Source organism: Diceros bicornis, chromosome 7, assembly GCF_020826845.1.
Source record: "Diceros bicornis minor isolate mBicDic1 chromosome 7, mDicBic1.mat.cur, whole genome shotgun sequence".
Taxonomy (NCBI): Eukaryota; Metazoa; Chordata; class Mammalia; order Perissodactyla; family Rhinocerotidae; genus Diceros; species Diceros bicornis.
Window position 1 is genome coordinate 44588860 of NC_080746.1, and position 15801 is coordinate 44604660.

General features: G+C 37.5%; 1 protein-coding gene and 1 pseudogene across 1 annotated transcript in view; one reads left to right on the forward strand and one right to left on the reverse strand.

Annotated features, from left to right (window-relative positions):
* Positions 1-2521, forward strand: part of GRM5 (glutamate metabotropic receptor 5) — a 543453-nt gene extending 540932 nt beyond the window's left edge. Inside the window, exon 12 of the mRNA XM_058545440.1 lies at positions 454-2521. Within this exon, the coding sequence (XP_058401423.1) occupies positions 454-1363 (910 nt within the window). The 3' untranslated portion in view covers positions 1364-2521. The remainder of the gene's footprint in view (positions 1-453) is intronic.
* Positions 2522-12863: 10342 nt separating this feature from the next.
* On the reverse strand, positions 12864-13312 carry LOC131407929 (small ribosomal subunit protein uS19-like; annotated as a pseudogene).
* Between the last annotated feature and the right edge of the window lie 2489 nt (positions 13313-15801).

Below are 15801 nucleotides of genomic sequence, written 5' to 3' on the forward strand. Positions count from 1 at the left end.
TTTCGTGGTTAAGGATAAACAGAAGGCCAGATAAAACAAAGCAGCCTTTAACTTAAAACAAGCAAACAAAAGCCACTTCCAAGGTCTCTTTCCGTGGTGTCTTTTTTGGGACCAGCCTGGTGGCACTGGTTAAGTTGGCGCGCTTTGCTTCCACTGCCCAGGGTTTTGAGGTTCGAATCCTAGGCGCAGACCTACGCACAGCTCATCAAGCCATGCTGTGGCGGCATCCTAGATACAAAGCATAAGATGGGCACGGATGTTAGTTCAGGGCTAATCTTCCTCAGCAAAAAAAGAAAGATTGGCAAGGGATTTTAGCTCAGGGCCGATCTTCCTCACCAACCAAAAAAATAAATAAGTCAAGTCCTTCCCATTCCGAGTCCCATAACCATCTAACACCGGGGAACCCCTCCCGGGGCCATGCTGAGTCACCTCGTGTCTCTCTTCTCTCCGCAGCTCCAATGGGAAATCCGTCACGTGGGCTCAGAACGAGAAGAGCAGCCGGGGGCAGCACCTGTGGCAGCGGCTGTCCATCCACATCAACAAGAAGGAGAACCCCAACCAAACGGCCGTCATCAAGCCCTTCCCCAAGAGCACGGAGAGCCGCGGCCTGGGCGCGGGGGGCGCGGGGGGCGCGGGCGCCGGCGCGGGGGGCCCGGGCGGCGCGAGCGGTGCGGGCGCCGGCCCCGGCGGGCCCGAGCCCCCCGACGCGGGCCCCAAGGCGCTGTACGACGTGGCGGAGGCCGAGGAGCACTTCCCCGCGCCCGCGCGCCCGCGCTCGCCGTCGCCCATCAGCACGCTGAGCCGCCGCGCGGGCCCGGCCAGCCGCACGGACGACGACGTGCCGTCGCTGCACTCGGAGCCCGCGGCGCGCAGCAGCTCCTCGCAGGGCTCGCTCATGGAGCAGATCAGCAGCGTGGTGACCCGCTTCACGGCCAACATCAGCGAGCTCAACTCCATGATGCTGTCCACCGCGGCGCCCGGGCCCGGCGTGGGCGCGCCGCTCTGCTCGGCCTACCTGATCCCCAAAGAGATCCAGCTGCCCACGACCATGACGACGTTCGCCGAAATCCAGCCGCTGCCCGCCATCGAGGTCACCGGCGGCGCGCAGGCCGCGGCGGCGGCCCCGCCGGCTGGGGGCGCTGCCCGGGAGAGCCCGGCGGCCGGGCCCGAGGCTGCGGCCGGCAAGCCGGACCTGGAGGAGTTGGTGGCTCTCACCCCGCCGTCGCCCTTCAGAGACTCGGTGGACTCGGGGAGTACAGGCCCCAACTCGCCAGTGTCCGAGTCGGCCCTCTGTATCCCATCGTCTCCCAAATACGACACGCTTATCATAAGAGATTACACTCAGAGCTCCTCGTCGTTGTGAATGTCATTGGAAACCACGCGGGGTTCCGCTGACCGAGCCGAGACCTCCGGTGGGCACACAGACACAGTGACGTGCATAGTCGCCTGGTTAAGACCCGAGGTGGAAGATGCCAAGTACACCCATAATGGAAACATGAGATTAATAGTGCTATTTCACATCAACCGACGAAGACACCAACTACAAATCTTTTGGCAGATTTTCTTCTAGTGGCCTTAGAAAACATGGGCTTTTAAGAAACTGCTTCTATTTTTGAGGGCTGACAAGGAGGCTGTTGAAACAGTTATATACCAAGTGCTTTGCTCTAGGGAAGCAAGGAGTGTGAAACAGCATAACGGAGGGGAAAAAGCATAGTTAATAAGCAACTGTAAAAAGTTTTGTTTACTTTAATTCTTTTCCCAGAAGATTCTTTGATTCACCAAACATGAATGTACATTTTCTAACAAACTCAAAATCTGGGACCAAAATGTCAACCTTTCTCTTTTTTTTTCTTTCTTTTTTCTTTCCTTTAAAGACCTTGAAAAGCAGTAACTTGGGCCCAGTTTTTACTGAGGCATTGTTGTGTGTCCCACGCATAACACACAACTGGACAGTGAGTGCTGCGCTGATGTATGTAGGGCTTTTACCAGAGACTTTCCTCTCCCCCGTTTGGTTGTGAAATCCTCTTCTGAAGGCCTGCATCCGGGATTCCACCTAGTTATTTCAATTCACCTCCATTAACCGAGAAAACCAGTGGAAGATTTCTTGACTATTTCACCATGTTGCCAATCAATACTGGAGTAGCAAAAAAAAAATATTTTCTGGAATACTGTTTTGTAATTCCCTCACCGGGGTGCGTTGTGTAGCTGGAAATTCTCTTTATAATAATAATAATTCTAGAGCTCCAGCCTGGCTCTCTCTTTCATGAATTTGGCCACTCCTCCTTATGAATGCTGTTCCGTTAGCATTGCCAGCTAAAATATTAAAATATGCATTTGGGCTTCTTCATTCCTTTGTTTTGAGAACCTGACGCACAAAGAACTCCTCTGTTCTTTCAAGTCCCACCACTGGAAGAATGGTCCATACACCCAGTGAAGACATTGTCACGATGGGAGGGACTGTTGTTCAAAAAATTAACACAATCTTAATACACTGGAAATTTTAAACTGTGTCAAGTTGGCTTAGCAGAGCTTTAGCTATGCCAGTGAGCAGTGATTTTAACTTTTCTTGGCTGCTTAAACGGGGCAGCTATGAACTATGACAAATGTAGATTTTTCAAAGCAATACAGAATACTAAAACAGAGGAACCTTAATGAATATAAACCACACAATCTTTCTTAGCCATTCCAAAAAGAGGCAAAGCAATTATTAATATTTTCCTTTTTAAAATAATTATTGATATGATTTTGTGCACTTCATACTGTCATTTTTAAATACTGCAGAAAAGAGATTTAAAGACATGATAGAAATACATGTGCTTTGATAGGCTCATAGAGGTAGAATTCATATCTCCAGATCTACATCCACTGTCATCTCTTTCTTCCTCCCATTACAGCTATCCTCAGGTGCCAAATGTTTTTGATTTTAAATAAGGATAGTAATAAAAGGAGGAGGTGTCCTATAAATTTAAAGTTCAGTTGACCCAGCCTTATTTATACTAAAGATAGCCTTATGAAAAAGATTTGCTGTGAGGCAGAAGTATATTTTTAGCAGAGACAAAAATAACTAAAACCTTTTTCCTTTGGCTCAATATCCTTAATTTTGCTATGTATTTTTCCTTTCACATTTACTTAAAAAAGGAATGGAGATATATTCATTGGCATAATTTATCATTCACCACTTTTAAAAGTTATAATAAATATACTGCTTGACTTTCCTGATATCTGTTCTTATATTAAATTTTAAATCAAACCTCCCCATATCAAACATTAAAACTAACATTAATTTACTAACATATGCATTTTAAAAAATTGAACCTCCCATGCTGGATTTGAAAATAACATCATGAGAGCACCCTGATCCCAAAAATAATGAGACTCTTGAAACAGAGTGAATCTAGCTGAGTTTTATGGTTTAATTGAAAGCAGATGTCTGCCTCTATTTGAACAATTGTAAATATTTTGAAGTATTAATATCCCTATCAAAAGGGTGGCATTCACCTGGGGATTACTGTCTTGATATCTTAAGCATTGAAATCTTTCCAAATATGCTCTACTATCTAAGTTTTAAAATTTGTTTCATAAAACTCTTCTGTTGATTTCCATTTTTATTCTCAAGTACAATACGTTTCACTGCGTTGACCAATAGGAGAACATTTTTAAAACTTTCTCCATGATCAAATTCCTTTTTTAATTTTTTAGTAACATATTTCTTTTAAAAGTACACTACCTTATGAGAAATTTCATTAGAAATTAAAATTTAATGCAAATAAATTGCCATCTGATAACTCCATTTGAAATTATAATCAACTGTAATAAGAAAAATAGTTTATCCAATTAGAGAACAAGATGTATTTTTCTCTGTGTTTCTATACCCTTTGCCACTTCATTCAATACATTGTGTAATACATAATATTATTAGTAATGTATTCTTGGAATCTTTTATTTTGGAATGATGCTAACTCTGTCTCTTTGCCGATTCTAATACCAGGTTCCAAGTAATAAATCTACAATACAAAGAGAACTGAATATTCATTCTAGGGCTAGGATATGAACTTCGCAATTCATTTGGGTACCTATTTTCATTGAATTTCCTTGAAAACAGTCTGTTCCTGGTGCCCAGTGATAATTCAGTCGGGACCAGCATAACTAAGAGGAAGAAGCAAGTACAGTGAAATGCTAAGGTTCAGAACAGGAACTCTAAAGGACAGGTTAGTCCCAGGATGAAAAAAGGAAGACTTGGTTTGATCAAGTTATTCGGACTAAGCAGTGCACTGACTCTTCTGTTTTGGGAGAAGAGTGGGGGCAGCCTGAGAAGACCACGTCTGGATTGAGAAGAACCGTCTCTCTGGGTTAGGGGTGGGGAACAGAAAGGGAGTGTGGAAAGGAAAACCATGAGATTTGACCGAAGCAAAGAAAAAAAGCAAATCCTCGAATGTGCTAATCCTTGTTAGTAACAGTCTTTCCCAAGCTTCCACTGTTACCAGCAAGTGATCAGGAAGACTAGGAGCTATTTCCGACTGTAAATGCATTGTATAATGGCTCTGCTGCAGTTCTGTGACTTCCAAACCAGGAATTAAACACTTTTTAAGAAAAAAAATTTCGTATGCTAGTCTCCCAGCAAAATGTACATGTTTTGGAGACTTCGAAGGTATTATCTGAGTTCACATTTAGCCACAGCTTATTAATAACCCTCAAGCTGTCAGAATCTCTATAGTTACCACTTACAATTTTATACTGTGAAAAAATACAGATCAGTGAAAAGCGTAAAGATAAATCAGAATTCACTTTGAAGAGGATCTGAGGCCTGGGAGATTCTCTACTATCTGTTGAAGAATGAGGCATGTATAAAATAGTTGGCTGAATTTCACTGATCTTCCCAATGTGAACAAATATACTATGTATATTGTGTGTATTTCTAGAATTCAATGGCAGCTGCTGGTGGTGTTGTAATTAGAAATCTATATAGAATATAGATGTTTTAGAGAGATGGTGCCAATCCTAAAAGATTTGTGTGGGCTACAAGTGCTTGTACTTACTTTTTTCTGCACTTTAACTGATTCGGTTTTAAAATTGTGTGCGTGTATCTGTTCTTTTCTGTTGTTGCAGCTTGTACTATTAAAACAATAGAGAATGTTAAATTATTTTGATGTGAATTGCAAATGATTTTTTTCATAAAGTTTAACATTTTTATCAGCATTGTTTTGCTTTGTACTTGTATAAATGTGTTTTATTTTAGCATTTTAAAATACACTTGCCTGTTTCTCAGTTGTCTGAATCATGTTATAGTTGGTGTTTGTGAAGTCAGTTACTTTTTGAAAAATATTAAAAAAGAAACTATGATATGACTTTAAGATTCTTCCCCTTAAATGTTTAGAATGTTGTCTCAATAGTGTTTTCTGAGACTCAAAGAGGCATACTATTAATTAATCTTAAATTCTGCATGATCCACACATTTGAATTACGGGGTTTACAAAGTAGCCTGTGGACAATAGATTGAGATGAAAATACAAATCAACCACAAACCAACCAGAGATGCTGTCCCCAAAGACATCTACAAATGCCTATTAAGACATAAATAAATACTTTTTTTAAAACAAGGAAGCACATAGGGAGAATACCTTATTTTTTTGCGTCTGGCAATACAAATACAAATTACAGATGTATTTCCACGATTATCTGTGTTGATAGAGGTAACATTACAAAAATAACATAGATTATGTGTGTGTATGCATATGTATGTGTCTTTATGTGTATGCAAAGATACACACATTTATATAGATATTTTACTTTTGAGTCCATCTATATATGTGTTTGTGTTTGTGTGTGTGTGTGTTTGTGTGTGCAGGTATGGGCATGTCTATATAATTTTCCCAGAAAAAAAATTACTTGTCAAATCACTTTGTACTTTGATGGATTCTTAAGCAAATTTACACTCCCTGAACACAAATTAGCTAAAACCTAAAAGCATAATGTAGGCTATATGCATAATGTGTGGAAGAGAAAGACAACGTAGATTTTAAAATATAGCTTCTCTCTGCTTTCCTACATTGTATTATTTATACATGTATAATATATATGTATATTCTTATACATATGGAAATTGATACAGAATATGTTTGATCTTAAAAAAGAAAACCATTTTTTGTGCTTTGTCAGACTCTCCTTTAGTGTCTTCTATTCTGAAGTAATACAAATGGGCATATGTCTATATAAACTTGAGGTTGAAGTGAGATATCTGGACCACATACAGAAAATTATCTTCTAAAGATCAAAAGAGTCTTGTAAGACTCCATAGAATCATGGAAGGCCATTCAAAACCAGCTGATGCAATAGAAAAGCCATTGAATTAAAAGTCAGGATCTATTACCCTGTTCCGTATGACTTTGGATAAATTATCTTGACTTTATAACTCAGTTCCTCTTTCTTTAAATGCAGAGGTGAGTTATAATAACGTGTGAAATTTCTTTCATTTCCAGCATTTCTGATACATGATAAATGGTCAATAGATAGTAGCTATTATTAATGGTAATGGTATTTTTCATACAGCCTATATGTTATGTCCAATATTACTTGTGGAGCTATAACAAATTCTTGTCCAACTGAAAGCATATATTATTGGGGGAAAAGCCCATTGAGGTTTGAACTCATATGCAACCTTGGAACTGTCCATCTAAGACGACTTAATAATTGAACTTAAACAACACAGAAAGAATGCTTTTCTTCTGTTATAGTCTATGCTGAATGCTGGCCAATTTTTTGGCTATACCGTACATAAATGATCAGTTTTAAAAAATAAACAATTCTCTAACATTTACTAGCTTATGATAGCTAGATAGCTAGATAGGTAAACAGATAAACAGAATTACATTAATGAAATTATCTCCTTAAACAAAAGCACAATATTTACATTTTTTTCTCAAAGTATTTTGAAATTCAGGCTCAGTACTACATTTCACCCTGTTTATTATTTTTTAAAAATCATTTTAGTAGGTAAATTCTTGAAGAAAACCTTTAGATTCAACTTCTCTGGCCATTTTTAGAATTGAAAACCAAAAGTATTAGAGGAAAACTTAGCTTAACCTCCACAAGAATAACTATTTTAAATTAGCTCTTACTCCAGACCAAAGGCATTTATTTTTGCCATGATATATATGACTTTTTGAGGTATATGACCTATATGAACATTTATATAAACAGGTTAGGTATGTGGTATAGATATTAGACACATTTGGTTTATTTATATATGGCTTGTATTTTTACCCATTGACATAAAATAGAGCTTTACATAACCATCATGTTTCTATAACAGGACAAATGTTATATAATAAATTACATGAATGATATGTGCATGAAATTACATAATATAGTAAATTGGCTTTTTCTGAACTGCTAAATAGTAATAGGTATTTCATAAAATAAAAATTTCTAGAGTTTTAAAAGTTTGGAAAATATAAGAACTCCAAGTTAGTTGGTTGCCGTCACTTCAGAACTTGCCACTCTTTAAGTATGCTAATATACATTAACTCTGGAAGGTTTTTTTTAACGAGTAGTCTCCTCAGAGTAGAGCTTCAATAGAACAAATTTTGGAAATGCTATGATATAAAATTTATAATTTGTACACACTTTTTTTTCATTCTTGAAAATTAATTATTACTTCCAGGATGATCTCCTGAGGCTTTTAGAGAGGAAAACATGGATTGATAGCATCACTTTCAGAGGCATTAATTGAACCACCAGAAGTCTTGCTCAATTTTATTGTCTACTTTCCTTCTATTTCTGATTTCTGAGAGCTCTACCGGCACATTAACTTTACTCTCAGGAGTCAAGCTGAGGGTTTTCTTTTTCTTATTTTTTTTTTCATCAGACTTGTTGGATGGTTCTGTTAACTCCAACAGCCTCAGATAAAGCAGTATGTGGGATAGTAGCATTAGTAGATAACCAGCTGGTGAACTGTATTCCAAAAGTAGTAGAAGGCTTCTGGAGTATTATCCAGAGTTATTTTAGAAACTTTTTTCAGGTTTTTTCTAATTTACCTAAATGAGCAAAATTACATAGGCTCATCTATAACATATACCATATTAATACATTTCTACCCCTGCATGTTAAAAATAATGATTTCCACTTTTTACTTCTCTGTGTGTTGTGGTACTCTTCCACATACTTTCTCTCTCTGAGGAGTTCAAATCACATCGCTGGCCCTAGTACAGTTACCCCACTCTCCAAGGAGGCATGAAAGACTCTAAACGTATACAGAGAAAAAAAGTCTTATTCTGGGAATGCTAGTGCCCACTCTAAAAATTCAGGACAAATCGGCAGTAAAATTAGGGGCATATCCTGGTTAGTTCTATCCAGTGAGTATGAGAGAAGCCAGTAGGAATGCTTTCTTGCTCTTTCCATGGTAATAAAAAGCCTCAAATTCAATTCCTAGGGGCCAGCCTGGTGGCGTAGTGGTTAAGTGCTTGCATTCCACTGCTGGTGGCCTGGGTTTGGATCCCAGGCGTGCACTGATGCACCACTTGTCAGGCCATGCTGTGGTGGCATCCCATGTAAAAAAAAAAGTGGAGGAAGATGAGTGCAGATGTTAGCCCAGGGCCAGTCTTCCTCAGCAAAAAGAGGAGGATTAGCATGGATGTTAGCTCAGGGCTGATTTTCCTCACAAAAAAAAAAAAAAAAAAAGCTCCAAATTCAATTCCTAAGAAATGAGGGGGCTGAAATACAACCACTCCTAATTGACAAAGTAGGGGTCAAGAACCTAAGAAAAATACAAGTAATGATGACTAGGCCAACAAATAGATAAAAAGATCAAATAAATTAAAGGAAGGTAACAGGCCCAAAGAAAGAATAAAGCAATTGAGTGATGTTATTTGCTCAACCAGCACCATCAGTTAACCCAGCCCTGGTGTATGCAAAACACTGAGAGACAAATACTAAATAAACAAAGGCAAGCATAGGAATATTAATATCCAATAAAAATAATTCAAAATGAAGTTCATTTAAAAGGGCCAAGTGATATTTTGAATTGATAAAAAAATCTACTCAGAACATAGAATAATCATGAACCTATATGTGCTTAACAATAAGGCTTCAAAACATATAAAGCAAAACTAATAGAAACGTACACACAAAAAAATTCCACAATCACAATGGATCTTTTTAATATACTTAACTCATAAATACATCAAGAAGCCAACAGAAAAAAATGAAATAAAATGTAGAGGAATCAAGTAACATAAACGCCATGAATAATCAAACATTTATTTAGAGCTTTGCTCCTGTTAGAACAGACATTCTTTTCATCATCTGTGAAACATTCATAGACATTAACCTGGGATTTGATCACAAAGGAAATCTTAACAAATTCCAAAAAGCAAAAATCATACAGACTACATTCACTGACTAAAAAACATGGAAATTTGAAATTAAAAAAAAAGAAATCCAAAAGAAATATGTTCACTTGGGATCTCTCTTCTAATATCTTTTTTTGGGATGAAGAGGAAAAACTAACTAAAATTACAACCTACTTAGAAATACATTAGTGAAAACCCTGCATATTAAAATCTGTACAACAACCAAAGAGTACTCCAAAGAAAATGTTTTATCTAAATGTACAGATTAAAAAATAGACTGAGAATAAATTAATTAAACATTCAATCGAAGATGTTGAAAAATAAACAATAAAAAAGAAAGAAAATACAAATAATTAGCACTGATTAAATCAAAATTAATACAAGAAAACATCCATCAAACCAAAAGTTAAACATGATGATTAAAACCAAAGTCTTTTAATTTGAAAAGACCAGTACAGTGATCAACCATTTCACTTGACTGAAATTTGTCAAATTTAATAAAGTAAAAGGGAGAAATCATAATTAATAATGAGAATGCACTCATAGCTACACATATAAGGGTGTATATAAAAAACACTAGGTAAAACTTTGTACTAATTTGAAAATATAGATTAAATGAATACTATTCTAGGAAAATAGAAATAATCAAATTGAAACAAAAACAAGTAGAAAATGCAGATAGACCAGTAATGATAGAATATCATGAAAAGGAATTTAAAAACATCTAACTTGAAAAAGCATACACTTAAATATTTCACAGGTGAATTTCATCATGGTATACAAATATAGAAATATGGAAAAATATGAAAATATCTATAGCTCATTTTATGAGGCTGTAATAACTTTGGTACACAAATCAGACAAGGACAGAAATAAAGTTTAGGCTATTCTCATAAATATTTTAAATCCCAAATAAACTATTTATACATCAAATTGTGAAGTTTAATAAACTAAAACATACAACTTCATGACTAAATACAGTTTACTCTAGGATTTTAAGTATTATCCAATATTAGAAAGTTGATTAATATGGTTTACTACATTAACATATTAAGAGAAAAATGTAGGTGCCAGCTCAGTGGCGTAGCAGTTAAGTTCGTGTGTTCTGCTTCAGCGGCCCAGGGTTCACCAGTTTGGATCCTGGGCATGGACCCACTCACCACTCATCAAGCCATGCTGAGGCAGTGTCCCACATAGAAGAACTAGAAGGACCTACAACTAGGATATACAACTACGTACTGGGGCTTTGGTGAGAAAAAAGAAAAAGAGGAAGATTGGCAACAGACATTAGCTCAGGGCCAATCTTCCTCAAAAAAAAAAAGAGAAAAAAATGTAGTCTATATAATAGATAAGATAAAAACATTTGATAAAAGTCAACACCAATTCCTGATTAAAATAAACAACTAAAAATAAAAGGAATGTTTCTTAAGATGAAAAAAAACTATTAGAAACCTATAGCAAACATGATAATAATAGAAAAATATTAGAAGAAATCCCTTTAAATTAGAAGGAAATGAAAGATGTCAGTATGTACAATTTCTAAAGTGATTATGAAGTTTTTGTCTAAAACAGGACATTTTTGAGAGTTAAATCAACTGTAAGCATTAGGTGTATTGAGACAGTGGCTTTACTTGGGACAACTGCTTAACCTGGACTGTTCTGGGCAAACCAGGACACAGGCCTGCTCTAACTCACTACTATTTAATATGGTATTTCATGTCCTAGATTAAACTTTAAGTCAAAAAAAAGCAGATATTAATACTTTAAAGAAACAAATCTACCACTATCAGATTCATCAACCTACAAAATCTAAAACAATACAGAAATAAAATATTAAATGTAATGATATGAAAAGACAAAAAAAGAAAAAACCAGTGATGAACTGCGTGACTTTGGGCAAGCAATTTATTGTCATGGGTTGCTCATGAGCACTGTAAGATCTGCTAAACTAGCAGAGAAAGTTAAAGACAAACACAATTGTTTAATTGTGAAAAATACAGTAAATTGCGCTTGACAGAGAGGAAGTAAAATGGAAGGGGGTAAGTGAGAATAATATCTTGGAAGCCTTCCCAAAGAGATTTCTGAAGAACAGAGTTTTAAAGGATCAGTAGGAGCTGACCAGATGGATAAAAGAGAGGGAAACATCAGGCACAGGGAACAGCACATCCACTAACCCAGGAAAGTGCATTGAGTGTTCAGGGAAGTACCATTAATTTGACTAGAGCTCCTTGGGAGGATTAAATGAGATAACTTACATGAAGTGCACAGTGTTTGGCACACAGAGTATGTTCTTTCAATTCTAGCTGTTTTAGTAGTAACGGTAGTCACAGTAGTAATGTAGTGATAGATATTTAAACCTAATAAAACATAAAACACATGTAATAATACACCTACGCAAAATTGGTTATTGCTATTTTTATTCCTGAGCATATATGCATCTTTCTCTAACAACTGGAACACAAATAAATTCAACCAATCAGAACTCAGAAGGATCTTAATCACCCCTGGATCACACACATGCACACAATTGTTTGTTGCAGCAAATATCAGAACTAAATGTAAGAGAGAAGTTGATCTAGACATTTACAACGAAATTCAGTTGAATGAAATAGTGAATTAGTAAATCACCACCGGTTAGTAATTAACAAAAATAAATAACACTCAATAACAACAAAAAATGGAAGAGAACGTAACAAAGACATGGCATTGAATCAGAGTATTCAAAACTGGGGAAGAAAAAAAGGAGAGACTTTAGAAAAATACAAACCATGTTGTGTAAGACTTTGGTCAAGAGCTTCCCTCAGTTCTGAAGCTTTCTCCACTCAGATAAATCCCCTTCTCTAGATCTTCTTTTTTCTTCGATAAGCTGAAACATTTGTCATAGGTCAATTTTTCCAAGATTTTCGAAGTTATTCTATGGCCTTCGTGTATTAAAGACAGTATAAACATCCATTTTAATTTCTTTTTTTATTGTGGTAATAACACTTAACATGAGATCCACCTCAAAAATTTTTAAGTGTACAATACAGTACTGTTAACTATAAGCACAATGTTGTACAGCAGATCTCTAGAACTTATTCATCTTGCGTAACGGAAACTTTATACCTACTGAATAGCAACTTCCTATTTCTCCCTAACCACTGCCCCTTGCAACCACCATTCTACTCTCTGCTTCTATTTGTTTGACTATTTTAGATACTTTGTATGGGTGGAATCTTGCAGTTTTTGTTCTTCTGTGACTGACGTATTTTACTTAGCATAACTTCCTCAAAATTCACCTACGTTGTTGCATATGGCAGGATTTCCTTCTTTTTTAGCCTGAATAATATTCCATTGTACTTATATACCACATTTTCTTTATCCATTCATCCGTTGATGGATATTTAGGTTGTTTCCATGTCTCGGCTATTATGAATAACTAAAAAGAATTAACTATTTAAATCCAAGTTGCCCAAGGCCCTTTTAGAGGGTCTTTTTTTTTTTAAGAAAAATCTGTGGCTGTATCTGCTCAGCAGGCTATTTGATGGAGAGGAAGCGGCAGGAGCAGGTGGGCCTAATGCCAGGCTACTGTGCTTCACGGGCACGTAGGTGACGGAGAACTCGCCCAGGTAGTGGCAGATCATCTCAGGCTTGATTTCCACCTGGCTCAAGGTCTTGCCGTTGTAGATGCTCACAGTGGGGCCCACCATCTCAGGCAGAAAGATCAAGTTCCGGAGGTGTGTCTTCACCTGGGGCGTCTCCATGGGCGGTGCCTCCTTCTCCGCCTTTGCGCAGGCGCTTCAGCAGGAAGACCTGCTTCCTCTGCAGCCCGGTTCAGCCCCGGTCGGTGTGAGCGCCGTCCAGCCAGCTGAGTGAGCCGCTCGTAGGGCATGTCCAGCAGCTGGCAGAGGTCCACGCCATGGTAGGTGAACTTGTGAAAGGTCCCCTTCTGCTCCACTTCCACCATCTTGTCGGTTCTTCGGAAAGCTTCTGTTTGTTTCCACTGCGTTTATTGCTAATATAAAAAAAATGTTAAAAAAGAAAAAAAATTCATCATCAGTTCTCCTGTGGCTCTCATCCCTTTCTGTTGCCCACACAACTCCTGACGCATACCCTCAGGGCCAGTTCAAAACTGAACCTGTTCACTGCCATTTTCACAGAAACCAGTAGTGCCGGGGATGTACGGGAAGAAGGTTGGAAGAGGACAACAGTGCTGTTCAAGTTTCAAATGTAGGCTAGGTGGAGAGTCACACAATTCAGACAAAAGGACTGGTGGCCTCACAATGCTGTCGTTTAATAAAATGGGCTGAAGAGGCGATAAGGTAGGCCCATCAGAGGCTGTACAGAACATCTCACAGCCAGAATAACCCACCCAGGGAGAACCACGGAGGCAGTGCTGTGGAAGGTTTCACAATTCTTCCATGTTGGGAGGTGGGGAAAGTCTACACTCACCAAGACCCTCACTCATTTTGGCAGAAAAACTTACTCTGGTGTTGGGAAGTCACAAAAATGCCACGGACACTGTCACCAGGGATGAGCAGCTGATAAGAATGAGATGTGTGGGTTCCTGATACCTTCAGTCTGCTAAACACTATTAGGCACTGAGTTCCTTTTGACTGTTTTTCAACTTAATATTGGTTTAAACATAAACGTCTGGTTTAATTTAGAAACAAATCATGACCATTATAAATAAAAGCAATTTGATTTTTAAGCTCCAAATATACTTCCTAACATCAGATCATGAATGCAAGTTGTTTTTGCCATAATATGTAGTGTCATTTTAACCTACCTTTAGATTACGTTCAATATCTAAACTAAACATGAAGTAATCTCAAGTCTTATTTTGTGGTCAAATCATAGATTTTTCTTCCAAATACAATTTAGAGTAAATTGTAAGAAGCTTTTTCATAAATGGAAAAGAATTGAAATTTGTCTTTATATGTAATTCATTCAAACAATGAATACTTAATGGTTGTCTGCTAAAAGTGCCAGGGCACTTTTCTAGATTCTGAGAGTCCAGCAATAAACAAAACAAAAATTATTGTTTACATGGCCCTTTTTATTATGTGTATGAATACATGTGTATTGGTGGAAGAGGCAAAAAACAAAAATTAAAAAGCAAAGTCTAGTGTATATTAGAAAGTGAAAAGTGCGATGGAGAAAAATAAAGCAGGTGAAGGAGACAGACATTAAGGAAAGGAGAGTTATTTTAAATAAGCTCATCAAGAAAGACTTTACTTCTAGATGATATCTGAGGAAAGACTTGAAAGAGGTACAGAAGCAAATCATGAACATAAGTGGGGAAAGAATATACCAGGCAGAGGAAATAGCAAATGCAAAGACCCTGAGGAAGAAGTAAGTCTGGAAATGTTAGGAACTGCAGCAAGTCTAGTGTGGCTGAAGAAGACTGATTCTGGAGTAAAGTAGTAAGAGCTGATGTCAGTAAGCCCAGAGTCAACTCCCATAGAGCCGTGTAAGCCATTATAAGAAGGTTGGCTTTTACTCTGAGGGTTTTGACTAGAAGAATAAAATTATCTGATTTATTTTGAGAAGACCTGTCTGGAAGCCCTGGAATAAATTGTTCGCAGGCAAAGTTAGAAGCAGGGAGGCTGGTAATAAGCTATTGCAAATAACAGACAAGAAAATGATAGTGACTTACAGACCATGGTGGTAGCAGTGGAGGTCATGAAAAGTGATCATAGTTTATATATATATATTATAGACTTGTCAAGATTTGCATATGGACTGGATGTGGGCTATTAAAGAAATGGGAGTTGAGAACGATGCCAGGGTTTTTTGGCCATGATGCTGCTGCCTCTGAGTTAGAAAAGGCTGCAGTTGGAGCAGATTTCAGAGGGAGGATCAGCAGGTGATGAATCCGAGATCTATTAGGGAAGATGGTTGGGTATTAGAGTTAAGACCTCAGGGAATAAGTCTAGGCTGGAGTGATAAAACATGTATCAATTACTGAAGATAATATAAAAGCAAATCCTATTATATAATTATGTAATTATTACAAAACATATAAAGATCAAAAATAAATTACTTAACTTAAAATTACTTCTTAATCATTTACTACCTAAAAGTTATGATTTTTTAATTCTAAAGGGGTTTGTGAGATTACCTATCACTGCGAAAGGGATTCACAAATCAAAGATTGAAAAATACTATCTTTCCCTAATATATTTCTATATCATCCCTATGGTTAATTTTAGCTTAAAAATCACTGAACTTTATACTATGGGTGGAAGCGTTAAATTACATCTACCTAAGCAATAATATTTCATAAGTAAGAGAGGGAACTTCTCTGTGATAGATAAGATAAGCTTGACTAATAAGTACTTCAATCTTAGCTCTGGCTCAAAGACAAAATCGAGAGCCAGTTTCAGTTAGACTATTGCTGCAAACTGCCCTCTGAAACTTGAGGCCTTTGCATAACTGTTAAGCAAGCTACTCATGGGTATAACACTCTCTG